Here is a 12,460-nt window from a genome sequence, read left to right on the forward strand (position 1 = left end):
TGGTGAGTATGGGAGGCGGTCTTGGTAACCCTGTTGTTCTCAAGAGATCGAGTAGACCTCTCAAGGTCCCGCAGTATAAACGGCCACAACGTCAACAGTCTGCCCATCAATCACCACCTCCTATACCCGTTCTGCTGTCCGCTCTCCTGAACTGCAAGTGGGATCCCTGCCAGCTTCAATGACAACCATCTCTGTCTCGCTGATCCAGCCCAGGTAACCCTTGAGCAAGTCCTCCTTCTCATCCTTTCGCTTATGCTAAGGGGTAGCTTGATGGGATCGTGCGAAGTGCCTCCGCTTGTCATATCCATAGGAGCCGGCGATGCTCGCCGGGATGGTACTTCTCGTACTGGTTTCTGGCGTAAAGAACATGAAGCTTTCCCATGGAGCAAACAATTCAAGGCTCGGCTCTCTGTAGGTAAGATAGTGCACAATCGGATTCCTCGGGCTCTTCCCTGCCGTCTAGAGGGGAGGAGACTACAGCCCACATTAGGGCATCGCGATCAATTTGCAGACGGCTGCGTTGAAATCGAATATTAATGAATGACAGAAATAAGGAGAAGACCAGAAGGGATGTATGGTTCACTCACCTGGATGGTGGAGGCATGGCTGGGGCGGGATGAATGCAGGCGGAGTACCAGCGGGAGCGACATGGAACTCGAGGGCGAGGAATGAGGCGTAAACCTCCTCCTCAGAATCTTGCTCCGAGTTGCCACGAATGGCGCGTCCAAACTCGGCGTCGAAGGGGTTGTATCCCTGGAGTAGTCGTACTCCCCACTGCCTTTTCGTTTTCTTCTTCCTGAGTACGTCATCCTCATTTGTCTCCCTGGAATGTTGATTCCATGGTAGGCGGTGGGGCCGATGACTGGGCCTGCGATGATGTTAACCATTGTGTACCCTCCCGTGAGGTTTTCTGGAGTGTTCCTGATGAGGTAGTTTAGAAGGGCCCGCATTTCGCATCCTCTTTTTGTTGGTCGTGGAGGTGGATAATCCCCTTGGGCGTCGGTGGGACGTCAGCTAGCAATGAAGGCGCCATGGATCTTTCCATCATTCTGGGCATGATTTCTGCACAAGGAGAAGACGTCAGTTCGGGATGGAGAAAACAGATGCTATCGAAAGAGGAGCAGGATATTTACCTCGAAGTGGGGGATGTCATTGATCATTCAAGACCAAAGGCGGTGTCCTTGCAAGCCATTACCAAAGTGCACTACTTTGTTGAAGAGTTCCGGGATGTTCATCAGACGGATGAGTCCGGTCTCCATGGTGAGATAGATAACCATCATGATGATCATATCGATGAAACTCATATTGATATATGAGAACCCCATGAGCCTAGGGCTATTTATGAGCTTCCACGCGCCACTCCAGTATTTGAGTGACTGGAACGGCACAATGTAGACTGTTTGCGCATTCACAGCGGAGGGTTTTTGGAGTATTCCCAGTGTACTCCTAGCAGAGCTACACAAGGACAATGCGTTGGCAGAAAAGGCTGCCGCTGTTTTAAGAAACAGCACAGATAGCACAAGGCCGTCGAGGAAGAGAAAAGGGAAAAGAAAAGAATGGCATTAGGTATGTGGCAAGAACATGTTGGCAATGTGAAGGACATATCGGCCTCTGAAGGTCGAAAGGCCCAGTCGCCTGCCATGGACGCATTTGGGTTCTGGTCCACGGTGCTTCCTCCAAAGTCCTCTAGGCTCTTGCTGACTGCAGCGACGAGCCATGGCAAGTCCAACGTGACTGCACGAGTCGAAACGGGCATTGGGATGGGACAACAGAGAAAGGGACCCATGGTAATGTCCATTCCCACCTGCAGGTGTCGTCGGCACAGCGAGCAAGTTGCAACCGGAAGGTGTAGCTTCCTCCCATGCCAGTCACAATTCGTGCCCTCGGCTCCAACTAATAAAACCGGACAGGAAGCCACTCGGCAGCCGTCCGTCACTGGACTGACGGGAGTGATTGTGGCAGAAGTGAGCGGGAGCTCCGAACTCTGCCCACGCCGTATCTTTTTGAAGTGAACGAATCACAACCATGGCAATTCACGGTTTGGGCAAGTGCCAAGACCAAGTGTTCGGAGGGCCCCGGGATCCACATCCACATCGGGATTATCGGGTCCATTGGGCCCGTTGTGGGTTGAGAAGAGTTACTGTCACCGCCTCGCCGGATCCAACTACTGGCACCCGCTTGTCGCCCCGGTGTTGATACGGCATGAGTTCCGTGATGTAGTCAATAATAGCACTCGCTACCATTGCGTCCATCACATCTGCCCCTCGGAAGGACGACGGCAGCTTTTCTTTCCTTCGTTTACCAACATCAGATCTGCATCGCATTGCCAAAACGAACGGCAACAGAAAGTCGTGATCATGATCGTAATAGCAAAAAAGAATCCCTTTTTTTGGTCTGAAAAGCGCGCATTATGGACTTTACGGACTCGGTGTGGCTGTGCCCGCCCTGCCCAGCCCTTCCAGTTCCAGAACACAAGGTGACTCCATCGCCAAAGTGCCGTGATTTCGTGTTCCGTATCGCGAGACTCGTGAGAGCCAAAGCCACGCGACCGTCAAAATTCGTTCAACACGATCGATCTCTCATCAATCGTACCTGGATCTGACTCTGTCGTTGTCGCCGAGACCCGAGAAAAAGAAGAGTCAAATGTCCGACCCGTCTGGTGGTTAATGCCGTTTGGGTGTTGCTGACGTGCGTGAGGTTAATGGTGCGGTTGGGCTTAAAATAGCATTCTGTGAGTGGGCGAGCTAGTGGACTTGGTGTTGAAAGGGTCGCTTTGTGAATCGTGGGAGGGAGGCATGTGGAGGGTGGGATTGGGGATCATGACGGATCTCATGCTTTCTTCTATCGCCTATCGTGAACGGTAAAAGGGAACAATCCGTGTCCAGCCAGTGAGTGAGTGGACTGATTGGAATGGAACGTTGCAAAGTTGATGGTGTCCTTCGTGCTTCGTAGTGCTCACGAGGCTGGCACTGCTACTGCTGGCCAGCTTGCTAACGGCTGGAAGATGTGTCGGTAGGTTTCAGTCAAACAGTCATCAGTTTTCTGCCATGTCAACAGGCAGCGCCATGTCCGAGCACCTTGTTGTCGCAAACGGAGGAGGCGGGAGTGATGTTCAGAAAGTCATGGAAACGAAATGGAAAGAATGGAAGATCAAATGCGAAAAGACGTCAAGATAAGGTGTTTGTTTTCTGGAGTGTTCATCCATGATGTCGGAGATGATGATTGCTAGACATGACTTGTTAACAGCTTGCAGCCAAGCATGGGACAGGAAGAGTTAGTGTGTTAACGGCGGCGATCAAAAGACACTGAGCGAAATACGCGGTGGGTCCCAGGGGCATTTCATTGTCCACGTCTGGCGTGATGTTCACAAAGCATGCAGCATCCTGATCTTCTCCGACAAACACCATCGTGGACGTGGAATGGAAATCCACCCACCGCCCGCCCCGCGATTTTACGGCCCCGACCGACGTTACTGTGTATACGATGGATACCATCTTTCGCTTGAAAGTGGATGCTCGTGGCCAAATATTGACGCATTCGCTTTCATCCCCAACCCCGACATTCTCAGATCATGATCACAACAAGGGAGGAGCTTACTCGGGCATGTTGCCTCTGAAGCGAACCTCTGAAGCTGTCCCAAGACTCCAAGCCGAATGCGCTCGTCCCTTCTTGCTTGGTGTTTCAGGCACAACAGCGAACCCCATGAATCCAGAGTCGTGTGGTTTCGCATCAAGTGACAACAGTGCTTCATCTTCCATTCCTTTTTCACAAATGAACCGGTTCCGTTCCCTTCATTCGCTGGATTGGAACTTCATGTCCAAACCGCCGATTGGCTGTTGGACGAAGGAATGGAAAGTTCTCCCACGAAATCGAGGCCAACCACCGCGCCTCATTGGGCCATTCTCGGCTCTCTGGTGTGCCTGGGAATGCGATCGGCGCGCCAGGGCGTCTGGGCCTCTTTCTTTCCACTTGGACATGATTTCCAGGGCAACCGCGCGCGCACTCGCTCTCGCACTCGTGACTGGACCGAACTGGACCCCCAAAAAGACCAAAAGACCCTTAAGATAGGTATCCATTCACAGGTAGGTACCAAGCAGCCCGCGTGGTGGTTGCATGCATCATTGGATTGCGGCAAGCGCATATGTGCATGATCTTAAGTCTTAATTCAGCCTGAGCGCAAAGAGAGCAAAAAGTGTTCGCTTGACGCCTCACGTGTACATGCCCTGTTGACTACCATCACGAAGTTGCTGGTTTGTCGCTGACCAGTCAGCTCCCTACTCTACACCGTAATGGTCCATCGGAGACAAGGGAGATAATCAACACTCGGGGCAATGTGTGGCAACGGGACTGCCGTCAATAGCGTCAAATGATGGGCATCCGTTTCCCCCTTGAACTGATCAAGATGCTACCTCTACGTGGAGATCGGTTTTAGCTCCCGTTTCACCGTTTCCAACATATGAGCCTATGATGCGGTAAGTCAAAGTCGATCTTGTACACCATACGCCCAAACCTATCCTATGATGCGATGCCTCCATCAACACAGTACGGTACCTCGGCCTGTGAAGCCAAGCATCGACAGCTGGGCGTTTCGAGGCGTCTGCTGTGTTCATCCAGATCTGAGTCAGGGAGAGAGGCATTTCGTTTTCATAGGACAATTGGCCGACGCCCACCGCGCAACTCGGCAACTGCAATCGCTACCACCGCCGCTGCCACGGAGAACGGAAAGCTGGTCGGTAACGCCAAGCGGTTACTCAACACGACGCACGCCGTGTTTGCCGTTGTCCGTCCGCCCGCCCCTCCCTTTCGAGAAATCCAAGACTCCAAGCAAAAAGACGAGATGGCAATTCGGGATTTCCTTAGCTGTCTCTCGTTGTTGCCTGCTTGAGCAAGACTCTTGGGACCTCATGATATGATATGCGATGGATCCGATATTCTCCAGCGACCGGGAATGGAATGGCGCCGTCGTCGGATGTCCATCCAGTCTGTACCCAATTATCTATCCACTGCCGGCGCTAGAAGCACTAGTATGTTACCAAGACTCACGAGAATCTCGTGTTGTGTTCTGTTGACCGTTTTTGGAGGTCACCGGGGAAACTCAAATGTCTCTCTCCTTCGTGTTGGATGCCACAAATGCTTTCCCCACAAATGCTTTCCCTACAAAAAAACCGAGCAGAGGTGCCCCTGAATGTGTGAGAACAATGACCAGGGGTTGGTGACTTTGACATGGGTTCACAGCGCCACACATCTGGTGCGTTCCCTAACAGGGCCCAGCAAGGGTCTTTGCCCGTGACGTCTGATTGGTGGCGTTGGGTTCCAAAGGGCTCCTCCTGAACGCGGCGCTGTTGGGCTTGGGACCGCTTGGAAACGCTTGGGACGTTGGCTTGGCTGGTTCGGGAGGGTGACATTGGCTTCACAACTGGAAATTGTTCCTTGGGGACGACAAACGGCGACCGCAGAAGCAAGGGTCGCTCATTTTATTTTGTTAGTCAAAAAAGGAGATGCGAGCAAGGGGCCGCCGGGGGGCCGCTAGGCAGGCGCTACCCATGCCCACTTCAGTTGTCTCCATCACGTTAACGGATCAAGCGAGAGCAGCACCGAGGATCCATGGAGAGCCGAGTTCGACATCTCCACCAAAACCCGCCCTTCCTCTTTCATCCTTCGTTTCCCCTGTTTCCCAAAATCTTCAAAAACACTCCTTCGCACATCACCTTTTGACCCTTCTACCTCGCCATTCCCGGTGTCAGCTAGAAGTATCTACAGTCCTTCGTTTGGAACTAAAACCGCACACTCGCTATTATACTTGCTTTCGGCCCACGGACCTTTGCTCCCACTAACAAACCGACTTTTTTATACAACAACAAAACACTTCACAACCTCCAAATCAGTAATCATGCATTTCAAGACTCTTACCGCGTTGGCTCTTGCCTCGCTCGTCTCCGCCCAGACCTACACTGAGTGCGATCCCACCAAGAAGAGTATGTTTATCAAGCACCAAAGGAAAGGAAACATGACAATGGCTAACTTGACTACTTCCAGCCTGCCCCAATGACAAGGCCGTCGGCAAGGAGATCATCAACATCGACTTCACCAAGGGCGAGGACAACTTCTTCAAGAACATGGTCGGCACCACCATCAAGTATGACAACAAGCTTGGCGCCGTCTACACCATCAAGAAGGAGACCGATGCTCCTACCGTTGCTAGCTCCCGCTACATCTTCTTCGGCCAGGTCGACGTTACCGTGAGGGCCGCCTTCGGCAAGGGTATTGTCACCAGCTTCGTCCTTCAGTCCGATGACCTCGACGAGATCGATTGGGAGTGGATCGGCAGCGACCACACCCAGGTTCAGACCAACTACTTCAGCCAGGGTTGCACCGAGACCTACGACCGCGGTGGTTTCTCTCCCGTCGCTAACCCCCAGGACGAGTTCCACACCTACACCATCAAGTGGACCCCTACCCAGCTCGACTGGATCATCGACGGTACTGTCGTCCGCACTCTCAAGAACGACGGCCAAAAGGGCTGCAGCGCCTTCCCCCAGACCCCCATGCAGATCAAGCTCGGCACCTGGGTTGCCGGTCGCAAGGACGCCGCCCAGGGCACCATTGAGTGGGCCGGCGGTATCGCCGACTACAGCGAGGGCCCCTTCAACGGCTTCTACCAGAGCATCAAGATCCAGGACTACATGGGTGGTGACGGTATCACCGGCCCCAAGGACGCCACCGAGTACAAGTACGGTGACAAGAGCGGCACCTGGCAGAGCATCAAGGTCATCTCGGGCACCTCTGTCTCGGACGCCGACGAGACCACCACCAAGGCTCCTTCCAAGACCAGCACTGCCACTTCGACCGCCACCACTCTGAGCACCGTCCCCGCCTCTTCTGCCTCCTCTGCCCCCGATTCTTCCATCAGCTCGCTCCCCATCGACAGCACCCTCAATAACAACGGCACCACCTCCACTGGCGATGCTGCCGAGGCCACCGAGAGCGGTGACGTCCTCACCGGCGGTGCTGGCAAGCTCGCCATGAGCATTGCCTCGATCGGCGCTGCCCTCTTCGCTGGCGCCATGCTTCTTTAAGCGTGCTGTCTGAGGAATGACGAAAGGAAAAAATTGAAGGATGTACAAAAAGGATATTTGGTCACTTGCATATATCCAATCCTCGCGCTTCCAACCGACCTGTCTATATATCTTCTCTTTTTTACACCCACGATCCTTTTGAACTGGACACACATCTCTTGCTCGCCTGTGGCGGCAGTTGAGAGACTGATCCAGAGAGCGCTTTGAAATGTCTACAAATCAAGTTTAATTTATCGGTTGGTTGTGTTTGGCATCTACAGCAGAAAGAAGAGAGGAGAGGGACATCGGTTCGGTCGACCGGCATGTTTTTGTCACGAAGAGAGCGCGCGCATTAATTGACGTTTTTGGGGTGATTATGGCGATTTTGGCTTTTTTTTTTTATATACCACACCTTCGAAGCGACACACTTTTTGGTTGTTTTGCGAGGAGTTCATGGGATATGGTAGCGGCCGACTTACAAATAGCGTGGTTTGGTCCGCGGAAGAGGAAGAGGAGGAAAGAACATCAAATGAAGAGCCTACAGGGATGAACATATATGTTTATAGATTCGGACATAAAGATTTTATGTATATTGATGGAGGGACTTTTTTGTTGAATACCATACACTGTTTTGAACACACTTACTGTCTACAACTGCTCTCTATGACCGAGCTTTCACTTCCATCCTTTTAGTGTTTCGAGCTTGTCGCAAAATACAATCAACCTGTCACAAAGCATAAAACAATTAAGAACTGGAGTCACTTTTACCACCCATAACTAAAATGCGCTCAACAGAACAGAGAAAAACATGAAATTTTTTTAAAAAAAAATCCCGTAAAATCCCGTCGGCATCCATACCAAAATCGTGTCAAACTTCCCAAACACCTTGGCCCATTTGGCGACTCCATTCCTGCCTGCTTGGCTACTCTCCTTTTGACTTGGCTCAGTCCACCTGCTAACCCGCTTGAATCCGTCGCTTTCACCGTCTTCACTTCGCCGTGTTTTCCGTTTCGAGTTCACCGAAGCCGAGCAGCTATCTGGATACCGTTCATCCCATTCCATCATGCCATCCCGTTTCTTTATTTCCGTGACGGAGCCCACCTCAAATCCCATCTCGTCGTGCTGCGATCCACGGCCGAATTCCCGGTTCCAATCCCCATAGAATCCCCATTGGGCGACAACATGACAGACACCGGATACCCAAGATGGAGTCGATCCGGAAATGAAATGAAGCGATGCAGGCGACGTTCCAAAAAAAATGCAGGTCCGTCCAGGAAATTCACTGTCGCCCTGCCAAGCAAACTCGAATCTCACTGAGTGCATCCCGGGCCACTGCATGGAACGCTGCAAGGAACGCCGAGAAGAACGCAGGAGTGCAGCAAGGTGCGGCAGTAGCGCTGAGATGGTGCGAGCTTTGCAGGGCCTTGGCAGGGGCAGCTACAGCCTGCTTACTGCACCCTGCAGCACCCTGCAGCACCCTGCAAAATTCACAGTGTCATTTGAGTTTTGCGGAATATTTTGTAGGGCATTCAGAGAGATCCCAAACACTAATAGGTTGAACCGGCACTGGGACAACTGCCATCGTTACTCAACTATAATGGGAGGAATGGATTGGCAAGGTACAATTGAACCGCGCCCGGGGAAGCAAGCGGGAAGCAACTACCTGGAAAACCTGCCCTGGGAAGATAGGAAGCAAACTCCCGGAAACCTGGAGAGTACAGGTTGGGAAGCAAACTGCGAGGAGGACAGCCGGAGGTTAAGAAGGATGCAAGGAACAGGAACGTGGAATAAATTGCCCCTGGGATTGCGCGCCGTTGGTTACACGGCAGGAGACAGTTCGTCATTTGGGATTCAGCGGGAAGGCAGTCGGAGTCAATGCAAGAGGATTGTTTGTTTGCTCTGGATATTGATTGCTGTGGGGAGGAAGAAGCTCGACAAAAGGGAGTTGAACTGTTGAAAGTCATTCGGTATGTGAAGATAAATGATTGATCAATTGAGGCTGACTTTTTCAGGATCGAGATTGGGATCGGGATTAAGATCAAGAGTTATTCCCGTAGAGGTTGGTGATGTGATGTCTTGATCTTTTTATTTCCGAACGCTAGAGGGGCGGGAAGAAAGATTACCTAGTTTGCTTTTCCTCAAGCTTTGATCTCTTCTTCAAAAAGGCATGCTAAAGGACAGGTAGGACTGAACAGATAGACATAGTCGATGGGACGGAAGACCTGATGGTAAACTTGGTTCAGAGTTAACAGTTAACACCAGCCCCAATTTCAGGTTTCCTTCACAAGTAGGCTCTAGCATCTCATCGGAGTTAAACACCACAGAAGGCAAATGCTGCTGTCTGGCCGATGTTTTGTTCGCTTGTATCGACATCAAAGTGAAATGCATCATTCAGGTTGTGACTGGACTACGCAAGAGGCGGATAGACCGCGGACCAACTCTTTTTGTACATGGTATCAAAGATCGAAGCTGAGGCTTGAGACATTGTTAATGTTGTGCTACCCGATGCGCAGCGTAGATCATGGTGTTGTGTAACGGCTGGTAACACCGGGTTTGTTTCCTATTGATGGGTTTCGATAACGGGGAGATGGAAAAGAAACAAAAGAGACGACGTATTTCAGCTTGTGATATGGGTCTAAGAGAACTGGAGGGCAACACTTTTCGAAGGGGGGAGAAGGAGAAGCTACTCCGGGATATTTTTGGGACGAAAGTTTGCCCAGGTTGCATATGCACTACCGTATATGTGCCGGAGAGTAGTTACTGAGGAGTATGCGCAATACCATAGTCGAGCCCGTTTCCCACGTGGTAGTAGATCTCTGTTCGGTAACCGAAACTGAACTTTTCGTTCAGTTTTCAACCTCTCTTCATCCCGTCTTTATCCCTTATCACCTCTCTTTATATTCTTCTGTTCCTTTTCTTCACCTTCTTTTCATCTTTTCCCGGTCCCCTCCTCACCTTCTTTTCACCTTCTCCTCATCCTCTCTTCACCCCCTTTTACTCACCCCCTTTGCCTCCCCCCTCCTCTACACCAGCAGCAGCACCACCACCATCTTCACCCAACACCCCAATCAGCGGCTCAAACATCCGTCCCAACCACTCCTCCGCGCCCCCCTGAAACGCCAAATCCTCTGGTCTCCTCCACATCCTCTTCTCAACCTCCTTATTAACCGTCACCACGCTCGTTACTCCCTTTGTCCTTGCTCGCTCCGCATACCCCGCCGCCGGATAGACTACGCTACTCGTCCCCACCACTAGCACGATATCAATAGGACCTTGATCTATCCAATCATCTACCTCCTTTAACATCTGGGCATCTAAAGACTCGCCGAACCAGACGACGCCTGGTCTTAGCAGACTTTGTTTTCCCGATTCCTTACAACGAGGGCATTGCGGCAGTTGCGAAGGCGCAATAGTTGGTAAAGGGTGTGAAGGATCCAAAAGGGGGATTTTCCCCGGTTGGGAAGGGTCAGGCGGATCAACGGATGCTGGTGCTAAGGCGGGACATAAGGGGTCGAGGGTGTTATTTGGTTCGACGTAGGTGCAGCTACCAGGGGAAGAAGAAGAAGAAGAAGAAGAAGAAGAAGAAGAAGGAGCAGAAGAGCATTTAAGTGTAAACAGAGAGCCGTGGAGGGTGCGTAGTTGGGAAGAAGGGTGGCCGGCGCGCGGAGAGAGGTTATCTACGTTTTGGGTTAAACATAGGAAGTTTGGTTTGGCGCGGGCGAGGGCGGCCAGGGCGTGATGGCCCGAGTTGGGTTTGACTTGGAGGGCCATGTGTCGGCGCTGGGTGGTAAGAGTTTCTTTCGTCAGTACCTGGGTAGCATATTCGGGCTTCGTTCGGCTATGAAGCACCGTATACATATGATATCTTCAGGTTTCCGTTTGAGAAAGCTGGTGAAGGACAGCAGAAAGGATCCATGGAATCAGACTCAGACATACATAAGCATAAAATAACCACACCAACCCCGGATCCTCAGCAAACGCCTCCGGAGTCGCCAAGTCCGTAGCTTCATAGTTTCTCCATAGTCCGCCGGCGCCGCGGAAGGTGGGGAGTCCCGATGCAGCAGAGAGTCCAGCGCCGCAGATGGCCAGGATGCGATCGGCTTTGGCGAGCTTTTGGTGGAAGGCCGCGAGGTTGTTTAGTCGCGATGTCATTTGGATGCGATGAGCAAACGGGAGGCTAGCTTGTCTAGTGTCAACAGGGAAGTGTGAAAGAGGTGATGGGTTCCGAGAAGATGGGTGAGGAGGTTGAAGATACGGATTTCAATGACGTTATGCTTTTGGATGAGAGTCGAAAGCGTTGGCAACGGTATTAGTAACGATCGGATCAGTGTAATAGAGTTTTGCAAGAGGGAGAAAAAGATCGGGTGTTTTTGATTGTTGGTGTCCCATTCTCCGTTCCGTCAGAAGGCCAATAATGTCGATTTCCCATCTTTCCCCGCACCATTCATTACCGTTCGGTATGTGCCCGCTCCCGCTCCCGTCCTCGCCGACCGTCCCCGCGCTGCTGCCTTTCTTGGCGTTGACTCAGACGGCAAGCATTGTTCCTCCGAAATACTTCACAATGCCGATCGACACTTTCACTACTCAGATAAATTCTGGGTTCGGACGGCGCCTCGGACGTTCCGTCAAAGTTCGCCAGACCTCCCGTTAGTAAAAGCGGGGAATGCGGGGTCAGGTTCCGGGATTAGTGGGGCCGAGGCCCGTCCCGGAGTCCCGGTGGGGGTAGGCTCGGTGGAGTGCCGGGCCGGGCCGGACCTGGACCTGGATCAGACAACCTTAAGATCGACGAACGGGACGGGAGACGAAAGGGCTTGATGATTGTATCAGAGGAAATGCAATGCACGTGTGTCCATTTTGAACAAAATGTGAAGGCACGTTGAAGAGACCTGGGCTGGGCCTAGTTCACTAACATCTCTATATCGTCACTTCACTTTTTCTTAACTAGCGACCCGTTTCATGTTACTTCCTTTCGGCTCGACTCTTGGCGGGCGCGAGGTACGTACCCGACAGAGCTGATCCATCATCCAGCCCTCAGTCCCGTACTCTCCGCAGCGGTGACCAGTCGCCACCAAAATACCAAAACATACCCCCATCTTTACATACCCATCTTACATATCTTGGGTATCTACCGTAGACATATATCCGCATGCAAATGGGACTTCGTTTGTTAATTCCACCACCACTTCCACCATCCACCACTCACCACCATTTTGTCAATTCTGGCGTATTTTACCGTGTTTGATGCCCGCCCGAATTCAGCAAGGCCGTCAGTCAGTGGAAGAGGCCACATTGATGCTGATGCTTGCTGATGATAAAATACCTTGAACGGCTTGTGGTTGAACGTTGATGATTAATGGGGAAAGCAAGATCGGTCAGTGGAGTGGATATGAAGGTAAAGGTGAAGG

The 12,460-nt window shown here is 51.8% G+C and overlaps 2 protein-coding genes across 2 annotated transcripts; one reads left to right on the top strand and one right to left on the bottom strand.

Moving 5' to 3' along the window:
- The first annotated feature begins 5,168 nt into the window (after positions 1-5,168).
- On the top strand, positions 5,169-7,900 carry SMAC4_07003 (uncharacterized protein). Its single transcript, XM_003349119.2, has 2 exons — positions 5,169-5,975; positions 6,037-7,900. The coding sequence occupies exons 1-2, from the start codon at positions 5,891-5,893 to the stop codon at positions 7,074-7,076; spliced, it is 1,125 nt and encodes a 374-aa protein (XP_003349167.1). The 5' UTR covers positions 5,169-5,890; the 3' UTR covers positions 7,077-7,900.
- Positions 7,901-9,697: 1,797 nt separating this feature from the next.
- SMAC4_07002 (uncharacterized protein) lies at positions 9,698-11,413 on the bottom strand. Its single transcript, XM_066090547.1, has 2 exons — positions 10,992-11,413; positions 9,698-10,835 (listed from the first exon to the last, which is right to left on the bottom strand). Exons 1-2 carry the CDS (start codon positions 11,205-11,207, stop codon positions 10,050-10,052), a joined length of 1,002 nt encoding a protein of 333 aa, XP_065947819.1. The 5' UTR covers positions 11,208-11,413; the 3' UTR covers positions 9,698-10,049.
- Positions 11,414-12,460: the final 1,047 nt, after the last annotated feature.

The sequence above is a fragment of the Sordaria macrospora genome, chromosome 7 (genome assembly GCF_033870435.1).
Source record: "Sordaria macrospora chromosome 7, complete sequence".
Taxonomy (NCBI): Eukaryota; Fungi; Ascomycota; class Sordariomycetes; order Sordariales; family Sordariaceae; genus Sordaria; species Sordaria macrospora.